This window comes from Rhinichthys klamathensis, unplaced genomic scaffold, assembly GCF_029890125.1.
Source record: "Rhinichthys klamathensis goyatoka isolate OS25496 unplaced genomic scaffold, OSU_Roscu_1.1 h1tg000064l_1, whole genome shotgun sequence".
In the NCBI taxonomy this organism is placed as follows: domain Eukaryota; kingdom Metazoa; phylum Chordata; class Actinopteri; order Cypriniformes; family Leuciscidae; genus Rhinichthys; species Rhinichthys klamathensis.
Window position 1 is genome coordinate 2375624 of NW_026606607.1, and position 23653 is coordinate 2399276.

General features: G+C 41.7%; 1 protein-coding gene across 9 annotated transcripts in view; it reads left to right on the forward strand.

The window, feature by feature from the left end:
• Positions 1-23653, forward strand: part of myo3a (myosin IIIA) — a 127681-nt gene that overhangs the window by 28823 nt on the left and 75205 nt on the right. For 8 of the 9 annotated variants that reach the window (XM_056249865.1, XM_056249861.1, XM_056249860.1 and 5 more), the window contains 2 exons: positions 14854-15037; positions 16326-16460. In XM_056249865.1, coding sequence (XP_056105840.1) covers positions 14854-15037; positions 16326-16460 — 319 coding nt within the window. Of the gene's footprint in view, positions 1-4689; positions 4823-14853; positions 15038-16325; positions 16461-23653 lie in introns of those variants that run through there. The other variant, XM_056249862.1, reaches the window with a different exon arrangement.

A 23653-nucleotide genomic window follows, 5' to 3' on the forward strand; every position in this document is an offset into this window, starting at 1 on the left:
CGACGAGGTGTCCGTTGTCAGGTTTTAATGGACGACGGCGAGGTGTAAACCGGCCGACGCGCAGCGGAGGGCGGTTGCCTCCGCCGAAGTCCATTAAAACCTGACAACGGTCACCTCGAAGGGCATTAACCCGCTTATACCATGGTCACTTGCCAAATAAAACATTTTTAAAACATTAGTTTATATTTTAATTAGGCTAAATCTAGTTTTTTCAAATAATAACTTGCCTGACGATTTATTTAGCAACTTGAGATATTTATAGTCCGCTCAGCTTGTAGAACCCTTCAGGTTCAAAAATGCATTTTTTTTTTCATGAAACACAAAGGTAGGCATAGTTATTTTTTTATTGCACATAAAACACTTTGTGTTACACTAGTCTACACTAACCACAGCCTCCGAAGCACCGCTGTAGGTCGACTCTCCGATGCTGGACTGGAGAGCCGTCAAATAAAGTCGGTGACAGGCCATCGATGCGAGAGCAGTCTGCGGGCTTACTGGGCTCCGTCAGTCCGTGAGAGACTGAAGATGAAATAACGAACGAAGTCGCTCATTGTAGTAGGCTATGTAATATCTAACTAACGTTGACTGCCTGTTGCTATGGTTACTCACACAGCTGTTGTAGGCAGCGCATTTATTTATTAATTTCGAATGGTAAACAGGCAGTTTCACCAGAACTACTTTAGGTGTCCTCTATCACTTTTTAACGGACACCCTGCAGCCAATCAGAATCGAGTATTCACCCAGACCATGGTATAAATAGTAAATATATATATGTAGTATGTACCAATTTACTAATGCAATTTACTAATGCTCACACTCGGTCTCTCACGCGCACTGTCACTCAGTCTCTCTCGCGCGCGACACAATCGGTAGGCGCGCGCTGTTGCTCGCACGCAGACACACTCGCGGTCTCTCTCGTGCACTGTCGCTCGCACGCAGACCGTAGGTCTCTCTCGCGCACCTGGGCTCATGGAGGCACGTGATCAGACACTGGTTTACGGTGCGCTAGATTGGCAAAAAAAAAGCTTTCTGTGAACTGAATGACGCATTTAAAATATCGCTCGATCACGCGAATTTCAGACTGATCTCATGAAATGGCGTATGTATGACACGCCAATTCGTATTTTCATTTTTGGCGTGCTATCAACACGCATAATCGCTTTTCAGCGTGTTTATCAACGCCTTTGACTTAACGTTATATTACTGTATTATGTATATATAAATATATGACCTACCCCAACCCCGTCCCTAAACCTACCCGTCACTGGGGTTAATACCATTTATGAGTCTTCTCCTACCATCCTAGGAAAAGAAATATCGCTCCACAGATGTAGATATAGATTTTGCTTCGTTTCGCTCGGACATTTAACGGCGTACACATACACGCGGAATCACTCGGACATTTAACGGCGTAGACATACACGCAAAAGATTTCGGCGTGGACATACACGCGGATAGCTCAAAATGCGTATAGATAACACGCCACTTGAATTGAAAGTGGCGTGTATGTTTACGCAAAGTCATGATGTCATGTTGCGAATTTGATCGTGGGAAGCCAAAATCGTGATCGTGATTAAAATTCGATTAATCGTGCAGCCCTACATAGCCTACTTCACTTTTGATTGCTTCAAGGTGAGTCTTGCTGCCAAAAGGTTAGGGTGGGGGTTCTCATCTCTGGCACTCGAGGTCCACTTTCCTGCAAAGTTTAGCTCCAACCCTAATCAAACACAACTGAACAAGCTAATCAAGGATTCAGGATTACTAGAAATGCTGCGTTCACGCCATGTGATAATTATCGTAGTCTCGAGATGACAACATGTGACGTTAAATTCAGAGCTGTTCACGTCCTCGGACAATATGGCTCCGCTATCAACGCCTAAATGAATCTGCAACGGTCAGGTGGTACAAGTAGGAGCTCTCAGAATACGTACAGGCTGTAATTACGAGCTCTACGAGGTCGTGAACGTTTTTTTTACAAGTTTAAATCGTGGAATTACGACATGGTGTGAACACACGTAAAGATACTGGCAGGTGAGTATGATCAAGGTTGGAGCTAAACTTTGCTAGAATGTGGACCTTGAGGGCAAGAGTTGAGAACAAAGGTGTTCTGGGAGGTTGCCAGAGTGTGGTGGTTGTTATGGTGTTCTGTGTGGCTGCTTGGTGTTTGCTTAATGGCCCACATGAAAAGAGTCCATTATCATTAATGCCTCAAACCCTAAGTATGAGCAGCAATAGTGATGCTTGCCTTTGCAAGGCCATTTAAAAATGCATACGCTAATGCATCTAATAACCTCTAAGTACCTCAGGTAGGGGAGGTCATGTTACATACTCACACCCAATGTCTTGTAATTTGTGAATGCTAAGGTGCGCTAGTCTTATCTTTTGGTTTCTCCTGTGTCTCTGTGTCATGGAGTTTTGTAACATATAGAAGCTCCATTCATTATTAAACATGTCTGGAAGTTCCTCGGCTACTATACATTGAGCTGTACATGTGCTCAGTTACATGCAACGTTGCCTCGCTGTTTAGAAGGCTAATCTCTAATTTAGAAGGCTAATTTAGAAGGCTAATGGCATAAGTAATGACTGATAATGTCCTATCATGCTCAAATGACATTTTATAACAGGTTTGGTTTTTTTTTAAACTTGTTGATATAATTTATGCTGTTTTTTTCCGAAAGCAGGCAGACCAACATGCTCCCTTTGACTGTATAGTACTGATACTGAAACATATTAACTTAATTGTCACTTTCTACAAATGGGTGCAAAATATGAAGGAACTTGAAATTAAGCAAAAGGAGCCACTGACAAAAAACAAATGTTGCAGGAGTAGGTAATAGGATTGCAGATGTAGCCTAGATTAAAATGTCCCTCAGTAGGGAGCTAATTAATTTGGGACCAAGCGTTGGTTTGTAGCGGTTGATAAGCGTATATTTCTGTTTGATCATTTTCTTAACACATTAACTCTAGTAATGATTGACTGGGTTGAATGATTGAGCGAATTATAGAAAAAATACAGCCAGCACTACAATTTGTGAAAAATTAAGAAAATGGAAACTTGGATTTACTTGTCAAGTCAAGTCACCTTTATTTATATAGCGCTTTTTACAATACAGATTGTATCAAAGCAGCTTCACAGTGATAACATGAAAATAATACAACAAAGTTTGTTTCTATAAGAAAATTGCGTCAACGATATCAATAATATTGTTGAATATTAAATGTCCCCAACTAAGCAAGCCAAAAGCCAAGGCAACAGTGGCAAGGAACCAAAACTCCATCAGGTGACAGAATGGAGAAAAAAACCTTGGGAGAACCCAGACTCAGTTGGAGGGCCAGTTCTCCTCTGGCCAACGAAGGAACAGTGTATGATTCGGGCAGCATTACAATCAGATTGGATCGGAACATTTAGAGTATTTATCCATTTCCATTTGTTTGGAAATCGAAGTAATCACGCCTGTATGGAGACGAGTTGTTGAGGATCAGTGCCGATGGCTGTCGTGTCGATGAGGCCTTCACAGGGCTGATGAGGCTGGCACTTCAGGATGAGTTGGGATGGGTCCAGGCGCAGGTCCACCATAGAGGGTCCCTCGGGATAAACAGAGAGACTAATATTAGCGTAGACGCCATCCTTCTTATGATGTACCAAGTACATCAGGATTTACAGGACGTGTTCCCGGTTCCGGCTGATCTAAACTATGCAGCCTAATTTTGAATTAAGGAAGTCTATAGTGTGTTATGTGTATCTCCTAATGGTAGCATGTACAGAGTGAACGGCAGCGGTCCTAGTACTGAGCCTTGTGGTACGCCATACTGAACTTGTGATCGATAAGACATAGGGATGGGACGAAATATCGTTTGACGAAATATCGCGATACAAAACGTGACGAAACGCATCGAGGCGCTCTCTCTCTCTCTCTCTCTGCTCGTTATGCGCCCTGTCATTGTCAAGCGCAGCAGTCAATTCATTCTACATCACTCGCCGATCAAAAAAGGCTTTGGCGGGACACACATTTGCTTTGGCGGCCAAAGCAAATGAATAAGTTGTTGTTATACAGTAATATTTTTTTCCTTTTTTGATATCGTATCGTGACGTATCGTATCGTGACCCTGGCATATCGAGGTGCAGTATCGTGAGTTTAAGTGTATCGTCCCATCCCTAATAATAAGACATCTCTTCATTTACTGCTACAAACTGATAACGGTCAGATAAGTATGATTTATCTGTCTCATGATTTATCTACTTGTCCTTCCACCATGTAAACTTTTTTTTTTTTATGTTAATAAATGTTCCAAATAATGTTACAATTTTAAGGAAACTACATACATAATCTTTCATTCTAAAGAAAATGGAATGTGTGCCTTTTTTGCTTAAAAAATTAATGGGCCATTAATTTGTACTCTAGAAAAAATGGCAAAAGTACTGGGTTATGTAAATACTAAACACTGCATGAAACAGCTTTCTTTGGTGTACAACCCTTAACAAAAGGATAATGATGCTTCCTAAGCTACTCTGTCTAGTTACTTTCTTTGGGTTAGAGAGGTAGTCCCCCTGGCATTATATTCTTAGTAGTTCTAACTAGCTTTGGCACCTTTATCAATGAGAATCTAAATGAGGAAAGGCTCATGGCGTAGTCAACTAATTCCTCTTAATCCCAACATATCTTCTGCTGCTTAGCATTGTTTCTAGTGCCAGGCATGGCTTGCTGAGATTAGCTTTAGCTGTGGTTAACTCCTCCACAAGTGTTCACACGGCACGACTGCCTCAACAGAGTCAATATGGACTTATTCAACAAAATGTTCATCGACCATTTAAGAAAAGAATGTAAGTTACATGTTGACCTTTGCTGTTTTCATCTTGAAAGTAGGTTTAATTGCGGTTAGAGTAGAGAAAGAGCTGGTTGAACTTTCACCCGGTAGGGTCACAAATGGTGAATCTGTTAGACAGACAGTATAATAAGATCAGTGATTACTAACAGTACTTACAGAATGGCAAGTTTGCTTAGCTTTTGTGTAGACATAATGCATTGTTCTTCTTTTAAACTACATTTTCTAAAGTATTTCTGCCTGATAATACTGGCATGGCGCCCTAGCATCTTTTGCTACGTGCAGGTAAACTCATGGGAATTATAAGAGAAGTCACAGATAATTTTGTTTTTATTTCCATTTTATTTTATTTGAATGGAATCCGCAAACAGTGATTTAATGAAAGTAAAACAATGATTTAGAATTATATGAAATAATAAAGATATTTAAATCTAAGCTGTCACTGATAATCTGGTTTATTTCTGATCATTTTATTTTGACTATAGAAGTTCTGAATGGTAGTTAACTTAAAAATTTAGTAGCCATATTGGGTGGTGATTAAAAAAGTTCATTTCAAACCCTGACTGTTATAACACAGAGGTCTTCAACCATACCCCTGAGGACCTACTGTCCTGCAGAGTTTAGCTACAATATCCTCTAATCGAGCTAATCAATGTGCTGAAGCAGGTTGGAAATAAACTTTGCAGGACAGTGGGTCTCCATGAGCAGGGGTGAAGACCTCTATTATAAACAATTCCTCCCATTTCAAGGTAACTCAGCAGGTAACTTAGTTTAAAAAGTTTTTTGAGTGATCAGACATAAGATTTGCTTTGATTTTTTGGTTAGATTTGGGTATTATTTGAATTTTAATGATTACGATTATGCTTATCGATTCTGATTCTTATTGATTCCTAATTTCGATTCCAATAAAGTAAAAAAAAAAAAAAAAATTAAACGTAGATATCATGCACATTTATTCTTAGTCTTATTGCAAAGCATTTCATTGTAGCTGATACCATGAACAAAAATCAACAGGCTAAAGAACACTTACACAAGGAACTTTTCCCTATGGTTTAAAAATACCATAGCAAAAACAACTAGCCTAACTTATATAAATTTCAAGCATTATTAAAGACAAGTAAACACTCGGGTATTAAAAAAGCACAAATAAAAAATGTGCAATTGCACAAATAAATACAACTAAACAAAGATACGAGTGAAATAAACAGTGTTTTAAGATTTTCAGGTATTCAGATGCAGAAACTTAAATCAAATGTAAAATAACACTGCACTTTATTAATAAAATATACATTACATATACAGTTACAAAAGTTATTCAGTCAAGAACAGCGAGTTAATTTTCTCTTTGTCTTTTGTTGTTTGATTGACGTTATTATAGAGGCGGCAGCAGGAATATTAGGCTGCTGTTAAGAGCTGCACGGATCCAATATACTGTTACACATGTTTTCTTTGTCCGAAATTTAGGCAGCTGACCTGTTGCCTCGCTGCCCTATCAGGCAATGACTTTGCAGTCAGCGTTTGTGTGCGAAGTTTCCTCACGAAACTGATTTCGGACAGACTTCTGAGGCAGTGTAACGGTTTAATATTCTACAGCAAAATAGAGCGAGCTTTGGTGAAAACTAAGAATATTTATTGACTGCAATAGTAATTTCTCGCAAGAAATGACATTATAAGTGGAAAATGTTTATCAAAAATGTACATTTACACACAAACTGACCACAGCCGCAACTTTCAGACACCATCTTTATTTTTCTAGCTCAACTGTCACAGAATAGAAAGCTCTGGATTGTGGGATATCAAAGGCAGCAAAGGATACATCTATGCTGCCTTCAAAAATCGATCAGATGAAGGTATCTCAGAAGACAGAAAGTGAAACTAACATTGCATTCAGACATGCCTTGATGCCTTCCGACCTTGTAATGCGTCCTCCGAAGGCAGCATTTATCAGTTTTCAGACGCAGAGCGCATGTGTGCGCAGCACAGAAAACAGTGCGCAAGTCTTTTTGTGATTGGATGGTTCAAAATCACTTTTTCTCTGAGTGCACTTTGGATGTGTGTGCAGCACAGAAAACAGCATGCGGGTCTTCTTGCGCTTGAAATTTTGGAGAACAACAATGGAACCGGTTCTCGATATCAAACGATATGGTCAGGGGTGTCCAATCCTGCTCTTAGAGACCACTTTCCTGCAGAGTTTAGCTCCAACACACCTGCCTGGCAGTCTCTAGTTATCCTGAAGATCTTGTTTAGCTGGTTTATGTGTGTTTAATTAGGGATAGAACTAAACTTTGCTGTAAGAATAAAATGGCAAAATTTGCAATGAACGAAGGACCTCCGAGTCATATCGACCAGAATGATGAGCTCTTTTGATTTAGGCCAGTGATCAACCACCTAGCAAACACCCAGAAAACCTCAGCCGCAGCATAGCAACACCCTGGCAACGTCTCAGGTTACGTATGTAACCCTGGTTCCCTGATGGGGAACGAGACGCTGCGTTTGAGACGCGGTGAGAACGCTCTGCGTGATTGCGTCATGAAGCACGTGTAAAATCATACCAATGGAAGCCCGATACGTCATAGGTGACGTCATAGACCAGGAAACTATAAAGCACCCCTGAAAACAGACCGCAACAGCTTCTGAAAAGTCTGAAGCAAGTCGATCAGGGCATGCAGGAAGTATGGCAGACGAACGCAGCGTCTCGTTCCCTATCAGGGAACCAGGGTTACAAACGTAACCTGAGACGTTCCCTTTCAAGGGAACTCGAGCTGCGTTTGAGACGCGGTGGGAACCCCATACCCACTATGCCATAGTGACAAATGCCCGTTCTGTGTGAAGTCCTGCGCACACTAAGAAGCAAGCAACCTCGCCCCTGGAGTGGAGAGGTCAAGGTCATAAAACCTGACAAATGTATGCGGAGAGGACCATCCTGCCGCATTACAAATATCAGGAAGGGAAACACCCGAAATTAAGGCCGTAGAGGCCGCCATACTCCTTGTAGAATGGGCCCGTACAGCCATAGGTGAAGGCTGACCGGCCGCTTCATAAGCCAATGATATAGCCTCGACTATCCATTTGCTCATCACCTGTTTAGATGCAGGGCACCCTCTCCTGAGTGACCCAAAGCAGACAAATAATTGTTCAGACTTACGCCACAGGGCAGCCCTGTGAACGTAGGCATCTAATGCCCGAACTGGACATAACAGGTTCAGTTGTTCCTGATCTGGGGTATTAAAAGGTGGAGGATAAAAGGCCTGCAGCACTATTGGGCCCCCAACATTAACTGGGACCTTAGGAACATAACCCGGTCTAGGGTAGAGAAATGCCTTCACCATACCAGGTGCAAATTCCAAACATGGAGCAACCGACAGGGCATGCTAATCTCCAAATCTCTTGATAGACGAAATAGCAAGGAGAAATAAAGTTTAGAGTGAGGAATTCCTCTGAAACCTCTTCAATGGGCTCGAAAGGAGCCAAAGCCAGACCCTCAAGTAGAATGGCCAAATCCCAAGCCGGTGCTCTAGAGTGCAGTGCAGGTCTCAACCTCAGTGTACCACGGAGAAAACGAGTAATAAGAGGATCTCTCCCGATAGAAGTACCCCCCCCCCCCCCCCAGTTAACAGGATCTAACTGACGTTCACCACACCAGGTGGAGAATAATTTCCATTTCAATGCATATAGTTTTCTTGTGGAAGGAGCTCTGGATTGGAGAATGGTCTCAACGACCTCAGTCGAGAGACCGGATTTTATGAGCCGGGCCCCCTCAGAGGCCGAGCCCACAGTATCCAAACTCCAAATGAGGGTGAACTCTCAGGAGCAAAGATATCGGGAAATGCATACCGGTGTAGCGTCTACCACACCTAATACATCACATCCAGTCCAAGCGGAGCTGGATGTGTGAGGGAGAACCAAATAGAGCAAAGCGTTGTGCAAATGATGTGAAAGGTCGATTTGACTTTAGTTGACCAAAGTTCTCCCTAAGAAGCTCCACCACCTCGGGGTGAAGACTCCAATCCCTGGGCCTCAGCCCCTGCCTCAACAGGATATCTGCTCTGATATACGAGACCATCAGTGTGTTGTCCGCCATTCGCCGAGCGACCACTCATGATCGATTTCTCAAAACCGTCCCTTGGTTGAACAGTCACTACGGTGCCCTGAAGCGGCGAACCGGCAGGGAACAACCAAACTGACGTTCTACGATCCTCTTTGGAGGATCGTATGGGGACGCTGACACCTCGGTGCCCTGAACGGCGAACCGGCAGGGAACAACCGAACTGGCAGCGCTGCGACCCTCCTCAGAGAGTCGCACCCCAGAGGTCGCCGAGGAGAAACGATTTCTCAAAACCGTCCCTGCCCTGGAGGAGCCCTCAGAAGCCTGATAGCCTCGTTTTTTGCGACAGGACTTCTTGTCTAAGCTTTATTAGAGATGATGACAGTCCTCAGATCTTGCCTACCTCTAACTAGCTTAGTTCCTACGACCCTCCTCGGAGGATCGTTGAAAAAAGCAGGCACTTCGGCGCCCTGAAACGGTGAACCGGCAGGGAAACCGAACTGACTGCTCTTCTTTTTTCTTATTTGAAGGCGCGTTTGGGGACACTGACACCTTGGTGCCCTGAAACGGTTGAACCGGCAGGGAGACCGAACTGGCAGTGCTGCGACCCTCCTCAGAGAGTCGCACCCCAAAGGGCGCTGAGGAGAAACGATTTCTCAAAACCGTCCCTACCCCAGAGAGGACCACCCTTAGAAGCCTGATCGCCTCGGCGTCAGGGCTGCTTCTTTGTCCAAGCTATTTTAGAGATAAAACAGTCCTCAGATCTTGCATGTCTCTAACTGGCTAGACTGCGACCGCCACCCAGGTACCCCTCAATTGCGGAGGAGCCCGAATGGCGACGCTCTGTTTTGCACTTTGTGCTCACTTTTTCTCTGAGTGCACTTTGGATGTGTGTGCAGCACAGAAAACAGCATGCGGGTCTTCTTGCGCTTGAAATTTTGGAGAACAACAATGGAACCGGTTCTCGATATCAAACGATATGGTCAGGGGTGTCCAATCCTGCTCTTAGAGACCACTTTCCTGCAGAGTTTAGCTCCAACACACCTGCCTGGCAGTCTCTAGTTATCCTGAAGATCTTGTTTAGCTGGTTTATGTGTGTTTAATTAGGGATAGAACTAAACTTTGCTGTAAGAATAAAATGGCAAAATTTGCAATGAACGAAGGACCTCCGAGTCATATCGACCAGAATGATGAGCTCTTTTGATTTAGGCCAGTGATCAACCACCTAGCAAACACCCAGAAAACCTCAGCCGCAGCATAGCAACACCCTGGCAACGTCTCAGGTTACGTATGTAACCCTGGTTCCCTGATGGGGAACGAGACGCTGCGTTTGAGACGCGGTGAGAACGCTCTGCGTGATTGCGTCATGAAGCACGTGTAAAATCATACCAATGGAAGCCCGATACGTCATAGGTGACGTCATAGACCAGGAAACTATAAAGCACCCCTGAAAACAGACCGCAACAGCTTCTGAAAAGTCTGAAGCAAGTCGATCAGGGCATGCAGGAAGTATGGCAGACGAACGCAGCGTCTCGTTCCCTATCAGGGAACCAGGGTTACATACGTAACCTGAGACGTTCCCTTTCAAGGGAACTCGAGCTGCGTTTGAGACGCGGTGGGAACCCCATACCCACTATGCCATAGTGACAAATGCCCGTTCTGTGTGAAGTCCTGCGCACACTAAGAAGCAAGCAACCTCGCCCCTGGAGTGGAGAGGTCAAGGTCATAAAACCTGACAAATGTATGCGGAGAGGACCATCCTGCCGCATTACAAATATCAGGAAGGGAAACACCCGAAATTAAGGCCGTAGAGGCCGCCATACTCCTTGTAGAATGGGCCCGTACAGCCATAGGTGAAGGCTGACCGGCCGCTTCATAAGCCAATGATATAGCCTCGACTATCCATTTGCTCATCACCTGTTTAGATGCAGGGCACCCTCTCCTGAGTCACCCAAAGCAGACAAATAATTGTTCAGACTTACGCCACAGGGCAGCCCTTTGAACGTAGGCATCTAATGCCCGAACTGGACATAACAGGTTCAGTTGTTCCTGATCTGGGGTATTAAAAGGTGGAGGATAAAAGGCCTGCAGCACTATTGGGCCCCCAACATTAACTGGGACCTTAGGAACATAACCCGGTCTAGGGTAGAGAAATGCCTTCACCATACCAGGTGCAAATTCCAAACATGGAGCAACCGACAGGGCATGCTAATCTCCAAATCTCTTGATAGACGAAATAGCAAGGAGAAATAAAGTTTAGAGTGAGGAATTCCTCTGAAACCTCTTCAATGGGCTCGAAAGGAGCCAAAGCCAGACCCTCAAGTAGAATGGCCAAATCCCAAGCCGGTGCTCTAGAGTGCAGTGCAGGTCTCAACCTCAGTGTACCACGGAGAAAACGAGTAATAAGAGGATCTCTCCCGATAGAAGTAACCCCCCCCCCCCCAGTTAACAGGATCTAACTGACGTTCACCACACCAGGTGGAGAATAATTTCCATTTCAATGCATATAGTTTTCTTGTGGAAGGAGCTCTGGATTGGAGAATGGTCTCAACGACCTCAGTCGAGAGACCGGATTTTATGAGCCGGGCCCCCTCAGAGGCCGAGCCCACAGTATCCAAACTCCAAATGAGGGTGAACTCTCAGGAGCAAAGATATCGGGAAATGCATACCGGTGTAGCGTCTACCACACCTAATACATCACATCCAGTCCAAGCGGAGCTGGATGTGTGAGGGAGAACCAAATAGAGCAAAGCGTTGTGCAAATGATGTGAAAGGTCGATTTGACTTTAGTTGACCAAAGTTCTCCCTAAGAAGCTCCACCACCTCGGGGTGAAGACTCCAATCCCTGGGCCTCAGCCCCTGCCTCAACAGGATATCTGCTCTGATATACGAGACCATCAGTGTGTTGTCCGCCATTCGCCGAGCGACCACTCATGATCGATTTCTCAAAACCGTCCCTTGGTTGAACAGTCACTACGGTGCCCTGAAGCGGCGAACCGGCAGGGAACAACCAAACTGACGTTCTACGATCCTCTTTGGAGGATCGTATGGGGACGCTGACACCTCGGTGCCCTGAACGGCGAACCGGCAGGGAACAACCGAACTGGCAGCGCTGCGACCCTCCTCAGAGAGTCGCACCCCAGAGGTCGCCGAGGAGAAACGATTTCTCAAAACCGTCCCTGCCCTGGAGGAGCCCTCAGAAGCCTGATAGCCTCGTTTTTTGCGACAGGACTTCTTGTCTAAGCTTTATTAGAGATGATGACAGTCCTCAGATCTTGCCTACCTCTAACTAGCTTAGTTCCTACGACCCTCCTCGGAGGATCGTTGAAAAAAGCAGGCACTTCGGCGCCCTGAAACGGTGAACCGGCAGGGAAACCGAACTGACTGCTCTTCTTTTTTCTTATTTGAAGGCGCGTTTGGGGACACTGACACCTTGGTGCCCTGAAACGGTTGAACCGGCAGGGAGACCGAACTGGCAGTGCTGCGACCCTCCTCAGAGAGTCGCACCCCAAAGGGCGCTGAGGAGAAACGATTTCTCAAAACCGTCCCTACCCCAGAGAGGACCACCCTTAGAAGCCTGATCGCCTCGGCGTCAGGGCTGCTTCTTTGTCCAAGCTATTTTAGAGATAAAACAGTCCTCAGATCTTGCATGTCTCTAACTGGCTAGACTGCGACCGCCACCCAGGTACCCCTCAATTGCGGAGGAGCCCGAATGGCGACGCTCTGTTTTGCACTTTGTGCTGAGAGGAGCTTAATAGGCCAAGACTGCTCCCGCCCAGCAGTCTCAGGAACATTAGATTGGTGAGGAAGAAACCTCTGGAACGCCGCTGAATGGTTTATTTCTTAGTTTTCTTGAAAGCGGAGCGTCCAGAAGAACAGACATAATTATATCTTTATTTTCCTTTATCTTTATATCAGAAAAACTTATATATATATACATATATATCACTCTGCGGCCACCAGCAGGAAACAACCGAACTGGCAGCGCTGCGACCCTCCTCAGAGAGTCGCCCCTCACATTCATCCATGTCCTTATATACTTTACCCACCAGCGCTGCCTAATAAAAATGTATTCATTATTTAAGATGGCTGGTGGGTAACGTCGGGGTTAATAACGATGACGCCGACTCGGGAGAGAGAAAGCTCGCAAGCGTCTCTTTAACCCGAGGCACTGTCATACTATGATACTTAATACCCAAACATTACTATAGTTAGACATCTGGGGATTAAACACATAAATACAAACCAGTTTATTCCACGATCTCGACACCTCAGTGTGGAGATAGGGAAAAAAACCCGCAATCCCCGACGAGGAGGCTGAGATACAGAGTTTTCCTGTTTTAAGATACAGTTCATCTAACAAACTCTTCTTTATTTTCAATCTCATAATGTTCAGCTGGCCAGTAAATATTTAACTGGCAACAGCACTAGATAAAACCTCCTTTTTTTTAAAAAGCTCCTCTTTATTCAGCAGAGTTATGAGCTGACTTATTTATTCATTGAAAACTCAAACATCTGCCTTTTTCTCAAGATTTTTATTTGTTTTGTTCTCTTTCTTTTTAAACAAAACACCAACGATACCAATTCCTCGGAACTGGAAATCGCAGCACACTAGATCTGGCATGTGAAAGCTGAGATAGGGCGGAGCCCGTCCCAACCCCCGCTGTCAGATCCGTTTGCGAACCCCGAAATACGAGCCGTCTCCGTGCCTCGGCAACAGAGAGACCCGCGCGGGGAACGCGAACCGAACCGTCCTCCTCGAAGAACGCCCGGCGGGAGCGGAGCGTCCTCACGGACAGCTTCTCGCAATGCTCACAGTCAGCTCCCTCGAGAACTGACTGTTGGCATGCTCCACTCCCAAACAGCAACAACAAGCTGATGTGTGTCCCCACCCGTGATGTAACGAGGGCAGGGAACAACACAACGTCTATAATCTTGCTTGCTCGCCATAATGATAGATAGTGATATATATTGGGCTTGACAAACAACAATAAATAGACAAGGACAGAATCACAGAGAGCGCTTGCTGAAGACAACAGAAGCTGTCGCGGTCTGTTTTCAGGGGTGCTTTATAGTTTCCTGGTCTATGACGTCACCTATGACGTATCGGGCTTCCATTGGACTGATTTTACACGTGCTTCATGACGCAATCACGCAGAGCGTTCCCACCGCGTCTCAAACGCAGCTCGAGTTCCCTTGAAAGGGAACTACCCAGCATACTCTAGCATAGTGCTTTTTGCACAGGCAAAACGACTAATGTTTTTTTCAGAACATGCATAACTCTGCAACTGGGTTTCTGTCAAAAGTTTTTGCATTGTGCCAAATAAAATGTAATAATTTCTTTCACTAGGTCATAGTTTCTGAGGAAGACAGGCAGTTTTTGTTGAGTTACAGTACCTCAAAATAATAATGCCTTTGAAGGAACATAACATCTGGCCCTTTGGTAAATTGGCTCACTGCACCCTCAGATCTTTCAACCTTTGATCAGATCTTCCTACTTTTCTCAAACATTGTTTTTTGAAAATGGATTCACAAATTCTTATATCAAAAAAACCCTTGAGATGTAAATTTAACCAAAACATTTTAGTCCAAAACAAGTTTTCCATCCTCAATAACAGGCAAAAGCCAACAGCTTTTGCAAAAGTCTGAGGAATACGTTGAGTCAGACATGATAAAGGGTGTTAGATTTTGTTAAGTAGGACATGTTACTACTCTATATGGATTTTTGTTAATCCTGGAGTAACTTTACTGTCAAACAGAAATAGCCCTAGCTGTCCTAAGACTAACTAAGCCCATACATACATATATGTATTTTTTCATGCAGGGTTATTTTACTCATCTTATCTTGCCTGCACAGGTGTCACAAGTGATACATCAACTTCTGTGTTAACCACTATAAGTCAAATGGGAAAACAGTGAGTGGGCCGTCTATAACTGCAAAACAACATTTGGCTCAAGACTCAATATGTGCTCTTTCTCCTCAGGAGATCGTTCGGGAAGATGTTTCCTCGCTCAGGGAAATCCATCGTCTTTGACAGCTTTCCAGATCCATCTGATACCTGGGAGATCATTGAGACTATTGGTAAAGGGACTTATGGGAAAGTTTATAAAGTGCTTAACAGAGTCAATGGCAGCAAAGCCGCCGTCAAAATATTGGATCCTATCCATGTGAGTAAAACCCTACTAGACCAAACCTGTATGTGGTGTGTGTTTTAGGTCATAAAGAGAGAAAGAGTCATATCATAAAGTCACCATTTTTAAACACAGGGAAAACTCATGGTCAGATTTGCACAGAAGGGCAGGGTCATTAAGGGCAGGGTAATTTTGGACCCTTCAGGTTCAATCAGTTCACATTTGGCTGCATCTGTATGCAGTCATTTGCACATTTGTTTGTACCTGTGAGTGTGTTTATGCCTTAAGAGAGGCCTGCAGGCAATTCCACTCGCCACTGTCATATAAGAACAGAACATCTATATCCTGCAGATAATGCCAAAAGGCTCTCTGTGTCTCTGTCCTGCTCGTTATTTCTCCAGCCAGACACTCTTTCCTTTAGTGATTGGGCAAATAAAAGGACCTCTAACAGCATATACCCAGACTAATCATGATGAGATGGCTTTTCAGAAGATGTGCAATTTGTGTTAATTTACCTTTCTCCAATTCACCCTTTCAAAGTCCTGAAAGGAAGCTTGGAAGTTTTTCAATGGACCTTTGGCTGCCAGTATATTTAAAATCACTCATCTAGATCAAATAAATCTTGGCTTAATTTAATAGACTGCAGCTGCCATAGCCATTGTACCTCAGATATTCACAAATATTTGTTTGCACTGCTTTCCAACCGCAGGAAATGCTGTAATCATGTGTAGTAATAGATATATGGAGCATTTTTGAAGCCAAAAGGCATCACAGAATAGACCTGTGTACCATATCCATTAAAATTCTACACTCAGAAGTTGTTTTTCCTCAGGCTCAATCAGTAAACAGTAATTTTCCGATGTTGGTCCAAAAACCTTGAAGGACGTGGAAGCCAACAAATATTATTTCAGTCTATGCCTCATGTGTAGTTCACTGCTGTGGGGCTTTGTTAATGCTGACATTTTATGGCCTTTCTGGCTTCGCTAAATTCAATAGATAAAATGACTACAAAAATATATTTTTTTGCATCAGTGCCTCCATTTGTGTTATTTGTGTTGAATAGTTAAAGAAAAGTCTTTGTTCGCTCAAAAATGAAAATAGACGTTTGAGCCATTGCTCTGTGTTTATTTTTATTTTGATCTTAAAGGAAAAGTTAAACCAAAAATGAAAATTCTGTCAATGGAATTCTGTTATTATTTACTCACTGTCATGCTATACCAAAAGATTATCCCTTTTTTCCTTACAATAAATTTGAATTTTACATTTAGAAATATACAACCCGTTTAAGAAACATTTACAATGGCTCACCCTTACTTTATTTCAGGATATTGATGAGGAAATTGAAGCTGAATATAACATCCTAAAAGCTCTCTCAGACCATCCCAATGTCGTCAAGTTCTTTGGAATGTTCTACAGGAAGGATGTCAAGAACGGGGACCAGCTTTGGCTAGTGCTTGAGGTAAAGTTCAATTCTATGTCATGCATGTGCGTCTCATTTATTTTAGCTTGTTGTATATCACACACGTTTTAAATTGGGCTTGTGACATTATCGGAAACACATTTTTAAATGCCCTAATCAATTATGGTTATTGTATTTTCAGCAGGAACACATGCAAATGCTAATGTTTTTGTAAATCATAGCAAAGTTGTGTACTGCATGCTATATCATTATCACATGATGGATTTATTGCTGCCGTTGCAGTGTGGGCTAATGGGATACATATAGCAGTGAAAATCTGTTTATAGAGGATTAGCAAAATATGCTGCTAATAAAATGTTATTAGTATCAACACCTCTGTATTTTTAGGAGCATACAGAACATACAGAACATTTCTCAAAGCTGTGAAATGGAAGTTTTTAGAGGACAATTAAGATATTGTCATTTTTAAAATCACATTAGGCCCACATGGCCTTTTGTGTTGTTTGACTGCTTGAGAACAGACAAGTTGGAAGGAAATGGGATGATTGTTACATAAGAGACTTAAGTCTCAGTAGGTCTGGACAGAGTTTTTGTGGCAGGACAGGTATGGGAGGGTGGAGATGACTACTAATGTGGGCCGGCTGTGTCCTGCTAAGATGAGCAGGTTCAGATACCAATTCTGCATTTAGACACACTGGCTTTAGCTGGAAACAGATGGTCATGGGTCCCACTGTACTAACAAGTGAGGTCCCTTTATATTGCACTGTACTGTAACTATTGTTGAGTACTGCTCATTAGTTATGCCTTTCGGCAGTAATTATTCAGACAAATATGTTCAAACAGCCTATGTACGTTGTATTGAATTTGCAAAAGTTACAAGTGTGTTATTACAGCTGAATCATACAGTAATTTGAATGTGCAGAAACAGAATATTATGTACACCATATTTAATGTGTATTATTTGTATTTTCAAGTTAAATAGAAGTATAATCAGTTTTACATTTTTAATAGCCACACAACAGCTTGTATGGTTATGCACAAAAACAGTTATCTCATTTTTAAAGTTTCATTTTAGCTTACCAAATTGCAGAAGTGCCATAATGCTTAATACAACATATCAATATTCTTAAATTGTGAACTGCTTTATTTTTCAAAAATTATTTAGGCATGTTTTAAAAATTGAAGCCTATTGTTGGATTTTCATGAAAGCACTATGGAACAGTTATGGTAATACCATGTTAGTCAATGGGCTCTATGCACGGTGGTATTTCCGGTGAAGGTCTAAGGATGCTGGATTACTTCCGCCGATCGTAGAGTCCAATGCTATACCGAGAATTTATATTGGTTTTTATACTCTATTGCTATACTAAAGAAACGTTAGTCACAAAAACAGACACCCCTCATTTTGTTTATGCTTCTTTGTTTATTATGTTAAATAAACATAACTATATATAAAATTACATCTAAACGTATTAAAGTTTCGTTTCAAAGACGAGAGGACAGTAAATTTTGAAGACTCTGCCATAATCCCGTTTTCCTCGGTTTTCCTCCGCTTTAAATCTCCCCAACCGGAAACGCAAGAGCATCCTTGCGTCAAACGCGGAAGTTATGCGTGCATATAGCCCATTGGTATATACAGTACTATGATATTTACAAGGTACATCCAAACATAGGTAGTGTTGGGAGTATACTTGTTTGGGTTTGGTGGTGTCACATGTATGTTGGTTTCATTGTTTTGGTTTGGTTTAGTTCTAGTTCCTGTTTCCTTTGTTCTCATTTTCTTGCCACTAGTTAATTTGGTTTCTAATTTACACCTGTTCCCTGTTCTTAGGTTCCCTTGAGTATTTAAGCTCTTGGTTAGTGTTAACGTTTTGTTATAGTGTGTAGTGCTTTGTTTCCCTCTGTGTTTATTAAAAGTCAGTTTAGTGCTCACTTGGATTGCTGCAGCATAACTGTGACAGGTGTGGGTTTGACCCCCTTTATATTAAAGCTTAAAGGAAGTCGGAAGAAATAGTTTGGACCCCAAAACTTAAATCAGCTTCAACTGTACACATGGTTTTACAGCATTTTGAATAGGCTTAGTACCACATTTTCTAATGAATAATGACTTCAAAAGAAAAGTTTTTTTTACAAATTTTCTTAATGTTATAGAACTTTCTATGTAAATTATCTTTATAAGTTTATCCTCTTGAAAGTCTCTCTATAATTCACACACTTGGTATCACTAAACATGGTCATTTCATAATAATCATCTTTTTGGTACTTATCGACCAATACAGTAGCTATATGGCCAATATTTGATCATTTTCAAATTTCAACATTAGACAAAAACAGTTAAGTGAAGTTATTCCAAACTATTCCGGGATTTTTTTTCACATACCTTTAAGTGAATTTTGAGTAATTATTGTCTTATTTGCTATCATTAAATGACCTAAACCAGCATTATATCTGCCACTCTGTCTAGATATCAGTATATTACTATACCAAACACATCAACCACTAATTTGTTGTAACTAGCAATTCATTTGCAGTTCGTTTTCAAAATTGTGATTTAAATGTACAGGTTTAGAAGGAATTTTCTCGGTGAGAAATGTTGCCCTTCTGTCCCTGATTTGTGCTTTCTATCTGAGACATTTATAAATGCTCTAGTTCCATGAAGCCATTAACCTGTGCTGAGCAGGACATTTCCAACACGCTGTTCCCCTTGAACATCTTCTCCACTTATCTATGTTTTCTGATGATCACAGTGCAAATAGACCTTTCTGAGACCTTTTGTTGACTATAGAGAGCTTCAGAAATCACACGATCAAATGCCAGTTAGTTTTATATTATCTTTTTTTAAGCATCAATAGTTACCTTGGGGAAACAGATCATAAGCAGGCTTTTTTTCCTGCGTTTGCACAGCTGAATTCACTCTGTGTTTAATATATTAGACCTGCCTGGAGAGATGTTAATTTGGTGTCAAACTTTACCTCAGTCTCAGTGTGGGTATGAGGAGGGTTATGCCCTGTCCAAATACCCACACTCGCAGTCTTTGCACTTGAACACTTGTCTACTTGCATGACGTATTTCCATGGCCAAAGTGTTCAAGTAGACGTGAAGACTGCAACTCTGTATAGAACTTTTGATTACCCGATGGCACACACTTATAGTCTTGCAAAAAAAATGCAAGTGTTTACAGAGGTTTTGTTTATTTGTATTTTTTTTATACTTTTAAACTTCTAAATGTGTTCAGTAGTCGCTATGTAACTAACAGAAGACACAGTTTTAAAATTGTGGTGCTTCTAATTAAGTGATAAAAAGCAGTTGTAAATGTTGTACAAAATACACATACTCGTATCTTTGCACCAATAAAATGTGCAACACTTTGTTTTACTACCAAATTATATGTAATATGTAAATATCTAATTAATTTCATTTGTGGAATGTTTTCCTTGAGATCTCGCGATTTCGGGGCTCGTGAGTTCCCGAACATAATGCATGATTGCGATTACCGCTCCGAAGTGGTATTCGAGATTGTGTGGGTTTAGTGTGCAATAAGGGCACATGGAACAGCCTTGCTCACTTTCCTATCACGGCCAATACCTCAAGTGTGGGTATTTGGACAGGGCATTAGCTAGTTAACAATCCCACATAGTTATGTAACCTTCTGAGCCAGTTTTTGTGTAGAAATAAAAATGTGGATATGCTTCTACATACCGTAGTATAAAGTACACCCCCCAAAAAATAAAATAAAAACCATCAACATTTAGTTGTAAATTAATAACATAATTTGAAATGCTAAAACAATAAATGTACTGTTTAGAATAACGAAAAAGGCTCAGAAAGCACAGAGAAAGCTCTAGTATTACATGGTTTGACATTTAGAAATTCTTAAATGTGTCTTACTGTTTGAGGCCACTGTACAAAAAAAATATATATCATGCTTATAAAGTCCTTAGATATTTCTGCATAGCCTTATCAAAAATATATTTTTGATGGAAATGTAAAGGCATGGCACGTTTCACTTTCCCTGAAGAAACCACATTCTGTTTTATCAATATGGACGTAACACAGTTACCACAAATTACAAAAGCGGTTTTCTTCTCTTGCAAGTCTTTAAGCAAGTTCCTCCATCTGTATTAGAGGGAATGATTTTTCCCCTCTTTTTCCCTAAAGAGCTTTGCATTTCTGTATGCAAACTCCTGCATGCAAAATCCACAGTCAGCAATCCAAATGTGGAAGTTAATCCCCTGGCTGAAATCATAGTCTAGTATTGAAGCGTTCAGCAGCAGCCGAGATGTTAAATTGCCATGGTTACAGTCGTCCCCTCTGAACTGTAATTTTCTGTATTTCAGTATGATCTGGGAGGAAGGCTCCTCCACATTGAGTGACCCCTGATTACAGAGAGGACTTGCACAAATTGCGTCCTCCACTTTGCTGGCTTGCTCATCAGGCCTGGTGCTTGTTCTGCCTTTCCTTTGTGTTGTGGCTTCTAATTATGGATATAAAGGGGGTTGCTTTCATCTGTACTCATTGGTTTCTCATCGTATAAGGGGCCGACTCCGCTCCGTCATATTAAAACTTCAAAGATATCAGAAGTGATCTCTATTCAGTTTTGTTCAAGTTGGCTTGTAGGTTCCAGTTGGTGGGTAATGGCTGGGAAAGGACTAATGACAGCGGTTCATTGTTGTAGTTTCACATGAAACAGTATGTCTCTGTGCCATTGTTATTGAAGGTTTTCATTTATTTCTTTTAAAATGCAAGGCCTTTTTTTGTAGATATGCAGTTTGTAAAAGCTTTCTTGATGAAGTGCATTTATTGACTGGATTCGTAGAAACTGGAGAATAGCAATATAAAATGGTGCGTGCATCATTGCTTAAAAAAGTTATTTGCAAACACCCACAATATTATTCTATAGATTTATATTACCGGTATGCAGTATGGTGAACATGAGATATCAATGAGCAACATTTTTAGTAAAAGTTATCAGTTATCAATACATAGTTTTATTCAGCACTGACACACTGTATTGATCAGAAGTGACATACTTTTCCATTATTACAACAAAAAAAAAGATTTTTTATAAATGCTGTTCTTTTCAACTTTCTATTTGTAAAAAATAGAGAAAAAAGTGTAATGGTTTCCACAAAAATATTAAGCAGCACAACTGTTTTTAAAATTTGATAATAATAAGAAATGTTTCTCGAGCAGCAAATCAGCATATTATAATGATTTCTGAAGGATCATGTGACAATGAATACGCAATGTTCTGAGTATTTTTAGGTTGAAATGCTACTGCAACATTAACACATTGGGCCCTATTTTAACGATCTGAAACGCAAGTGTCAAAGCGCAAGTAACTTTGTGGGCGGATCCCGGCGCTGTTGCTATTTTCCCGGCGGGATAAATGCCTCTTGCGCCTGGCGCAAATCTAAAAGGGGTTGGTCTGAAGTAGCTTCATTATTCATAGGTGTGGTTTGGGCGTAACGTGAAATAAACCAATCAGAGCGTCATCTCACATTCCCTTTAAGAGCAGGCGCGCTTGTTCTAAAGCGGATTCCTATTATAACGGCGGATTTGCCAGGCGCGCGCCAGGAGCGGTTCACAGCCGAGGAGAGCAACGTTCTCGTCAGAGAAGTGACATTGGGGATGGAGAAACCCACCCAAATTAACTTCTGTTAAACAGGCGTATGATAATTTGGGTAAATGTGTAAGCTACATGCTTTTATAATAAATTGTCTATCTATCTATCTATCTATCTATCTATCTATCTATCTATCTATCTATCTATCTATCTATCTATCTATCTATCTATCTATCTATCGTAATAATGTATGATTTGCAAAAATGAAAACTGCTGCTTAGATGAGAGAATCAACGTGTATGTGCGTTGTGCACACGCTACATTGATTATGGCCAAGCATGCGCCCTTAAAATAGCATAATGAACAACGCGCAACGCGCCACTGACTTTAGACTAGGTTTTTTCTGGTCAGTGGCGCAATTGTTTTATAGAACAGCAAAATAGCATGAGGGAAAGTTTGCGCCGGAACACGCCTCCTCTTTGCGCTGAACCGCCCCGGGGAGCGCAAGTGTATTTCTTAGTTAACCGACGTGCGTCTGTGGAGGGAAAAGTCCGCTTTGCGCGGGTGCAAAATAGGAATGATACATGTGTCAGTGTACAAAGTCATTTGCGCCGAGTGCAAGATAGGGCCCATAGTGCTTAAACTAACAGTTCAAACGGTGCAAAGCTGTTTCATTTCACTCATTCCCCTTAATATAGTTAAAGTGGTGGCTGTGGTTTTTGGCCTTCATTCTTGTATATAATGGCTGGTTCTTTGGCCACCCCTTTGAAACGAAGCCCTTTTCGAACTACCGGTATGTCTTATGTGTCTAGCTTGTGCCCGTCATTAATTCACAATGAGGTTTAAAATGCCATTGTTTGTTAGGGCTTTTTCATTAAACGCTGAGAGAAAGCAGACACCTAGTTCATTATTTGAGTGTAAATGATAAGGTCGTTCAGACAAAAGAGGTGTTTTTTTCTTGAAAGGTGTGAGGGCCACACACACACTAGCTCAAAGAAAGCTGCTGATTTGATCATTTGCTGCACTTAAAATTAAAACTAAACTGCACACTAAAATTCAGTTAAAATCAAATATTCAAGGTCAGAAGCTCCAGGTGTGTTACTAGCAAGTAACTAATAAACTGTTTTGAGAACTTGAGAGTGGATACCTGCAAACACACTGGTATTTTAAAGCCCATGTTAAGACTTTGAAAGGCATTAGCCATGCTGGCAGTGGGAGGATGGCAGAATTAGTCTTGAGTCTTTTCATCCGTAGCCTATGTGAGGAATTATGTTGATGACTCGTCAGTAGATGACACAATAGCATGTTCACCACAGCCTGAGGTAATCCAGAGTGACATGGTCTAAAAATAAAATAATATCAGGAAGAAATTAAAACAAAAAGGACTAATGATTTTGTCATGTCATTCCAAACCCATATGGCTTTCTTTCTTCTGTGGAGCATTAAAAGAGATGAATGTTCATGCTCATCTTTTCCAAACATAAAAAATAGTCCATACAACTCATGCACTAAATTCCCAGTCATCTGAACCATAGCTTTATGCAAAGAATGGACTAAAATTGAGCAGCAAGAAGGTCCCCGGACAACACTACACTATAGCGTATATGCCATAGACTTGGATGTAGTGTCCGTGACGTCAACTGTAGGTTTCTGAAGAATATTTTTG